Genomic DNA, 2,700 nt, shown 5'->3' with positions numbered 1-2,700 from the left:
TTAAAGCAGATATCATCGGCACGGCCGTTTCGGCTAATGCTGTGTTCAAGGCAGGCTTTTGAAACCGTAAGTTACAGCTTCAAGTCACAACTACGACTTGGTAGCGTTCCAGGTAACCCGTAGCTCGTGTTTTTTACCGTCCTGTTGTCTGTGAAAGTTCCCTATAACGGCCACTCGTAACTTCCGACCCGTGAACTCGTACCAGATCGAACTGGTATGACTTCACAGGAAGGAAAAACACAAAGTACGAGTTTCCTTGAACGCACCATGAGTTAGCAGCCCCCGCCCTTGTCAGGCATCAATTGGTCCTCGTGCTACGTCACCACATTCACGCGCATCCCTTGGCTGCACACACAGCCCTTCATGCCGTTCTCTCCCCTCATTGGATAACACTTGTATCCCACAAGGAAAATTTTCTCCTCGGGTTACAGCAGAGCAGAGTGACGGAGAGACTCGTGTTTAGGCTGAAATACTTCATGTAAGTGATTGCTGACGGAAAATAGGACTATTTAGGACTTATATTAACAAAAACATTCCACTGATATCTGCTTTAATTTTCAGACCCGTTGAGAACTCTAGCACGAACAAAGCATCTTAGAAACTGCTCAAACAGGCGATCGATGGCTTTGAGTGGTTTTGTATTCAAAAGAACTTGAAGAAAACACAAACAGACCCGGCTTCTATTTGCTCAAACCTGTAGCCAGAAACCGGCCAGTACAGGAGACCGGCGTGTATTTGAGACTCGGTTTTTATTTGAGAATTTACAGTAAATATAAAAATGATGATTATAAATTCACAGGCCAATGGCACAAATGCAGCCTTGTTTTCTTTGGACGACAAACGATCCAACAGGTGAATCCTTTGTGGCCCTTCATATCCAAAGATCCATTGCAGCGACAGAGCCACTTTTAACCGTTACCATGGTGTTTCAGCTCAGTTTCACAGTACTGTTAAAACTAAGAGTCTCAAAAACCTGCACTGACACATCTACTGTGTGTATTTCTACTGTGTGTGAAGTGATTGTGTGTGTGTGTTTGTATGTGTGTACTCACTGCGCATGTACTCACTGTGCGTGAACTCACTGTGGAAGACAGCCTGACTCTGAGAGTGTTTATTGCTGCTGTATCCGTTCTGTCCGTGTGCGTGAGCAGGAGGTAGAGGCGGCTGCTGCGAGTGGGGCGTCTGCGAGGGTTGCTGGGCGGCCTGTTGCTGAGGCGGGGGCTGAGTCGGAGTCGGAGGTCGAGGAGCCGGGGTCATGACTTGAGCCTGCGGCGACGCGGCTTGGAGGTGGCCGTCGCCGTGGCCGCCCTGCAGCGGCAGCATGGAGCCGGAGGCAGACACTGGAGGGACGACAGTGGAGCAACACGATGAGTTACAGGGTTTATACAGGAATCTTGAAGTTAATTTTAATACCTTTTTAAGACTTTTTCAAGACCTTCTCAACATTTTTCAACACCTCACCGCCACTTCAAGCTGTAACCATTTACATCAGTGACACTTTTAACTGAACAGTTCTAGTTTTTGTGATAAAGACTATAGACCACTGTGATGCTACAGAATTTTAAAAAAAGGCTGGGATAATAAATCAAAGGCAAAGTTTATCAAAAAAACATTGCTCAACTCTCAAAAAAACAAAAACAACAATCTTCTTTTCTTTTTCATGAACTGGTTCATCTTTGTTTTTTAATAAAATGAATAAATTCACACACTTCCGCAATGTTTTTTACAACTCAAACTCTTGGACAGCTGATTCAGAAAAAAATACCTTCAATATTTAAGACTTTATAAAGTCATGAAAAGACTTTTTAATACTTTTTAAGGGTCTTAATTTTCCCAAAATTGATTTATCACCTTTTAATACTTTTCACGACCCCGCGGATACCCTGAGTTAAGTTCAGTTCAGTTCAGTTCAATTTATTTCATGTCCCCAAAGGGCAATTTGGGTTGCAGCTCATAGAATCACATAAAGGTAAAAAACATACAACGCAAAGACATAATAGTGACATAGAGACGCATCATTATAAATAACAATATAAATGAAATATGCACTAATTGTGATCATATAAGAGATAAAATATAGGAGTGCCGCCGCCCCGTCCAGAATAACACGGTAAACTAAAACACATCTGCTACGCGACGCCACCACCGAGTCGTGGTGGGACGTTGAGGGGAACCGACCTTTGGGTGAGACAGGCAGGTTAGTGTATCTGCTGACGGGCGGGGGGCCGTGGGGCTCGGAGGACAGCTGTCGGGGAGGGAGGGGCTGGCCGTAGTGGTCTGGAGGAGGCAGCTTCATGGCCGCTTGGTGGTCAGACAGAGGCATGCCCGGAGGGAGGTCCATCTGTATACAGTCATGGATGTATTCCTCCTTGATGAGGCCGCCTGGTGCTGCTGGCAGGACGAAGGAGGTCGGGTCAGAGTCGGACATGTGAAGAGTGACACAGACTGTTAAAGGGCATTTCCAGTTGTAGTTGAGCCCATTGATGAACATTGAAAAAACGATCGACAAAAATGAATATAAACGTCCACACGCTGCATTTGGGAGTATGGATGGTATGAAATGAACTGATCATAGGTGACCTGATACCTGAGGTTAACATTGATTACGACTGGAAATGCCCTTTCAATGAAAAAACACTTTTGCACACCTGTTGACAGAAAGGTGCATCGGAGGAGAACAACGTGGACTTGGCGAAGAAA

General features: G+C 45.1%; 1 protein-coding gene across 1 annotated transcript; it reads right to left on the bottom strand.

Moving 5' to 3' along the window:
- Window positions 1-670: 670 nt before the first annotated feature.
- LOC146960877 (uncharacterized) lies at window positions 671-2,428 on the bottom strand. Its single transcript, XM_085771976.1, has 2 exons — window positions 2,179-2,428; window positions 671-1,340 (listed from the first exon to the last, which is right to left on the bottom strand). The coding sequence occupies exons 1-2, from the start codon at window positions 2,426-2,428 to the stop codon at window positions 1,003-1,005; spliced, it is 588 nt and encodes a 195-aa protein (XP_085628102.1). The 3' UTR covers window positions 671-1,002.
- Between the last annotated feature and the right edge of the window lie 272 nt (window positions 2,429-2,700).

Source organism: Trachurus japonicus, unplaced genomic scaffold (genome assembly GCF_045865225.1).
Source record: "Trachurus japonicus isolate A0001 unplaced genomic scaffold, Traja_1.0 AP029880.1".
NCBI classification, from domain to species: Eukaryota; Metazoa; Chordata; class Actinopteri; order Carangiformes; family Carangidae; genus Trachurus; species Trachurus japonicus.
Note: the sequence above shows the minus strand (reverse complement) of the source record. Positions and strands in the feature narration are given on the sequence as shown.

Bases quoted from the DNA above. Each gene is read 5' to 3' on its own strand.
- LOC146960877 (XM_085771976.1), bottom strand. From the start codon at position 2,428: ATGTCCGACTCTGACCCGACCTCCTTCGTCCTGCCAGCAGCACCAGGC. The intron at 1,341-2,178 runs GTCGGTTCCCCT...TCGTCCCTCCAG, and splicing joins CCTGCCTGTCTCACCCAAAG to TGTCTGCCTCCGGCTCCATG.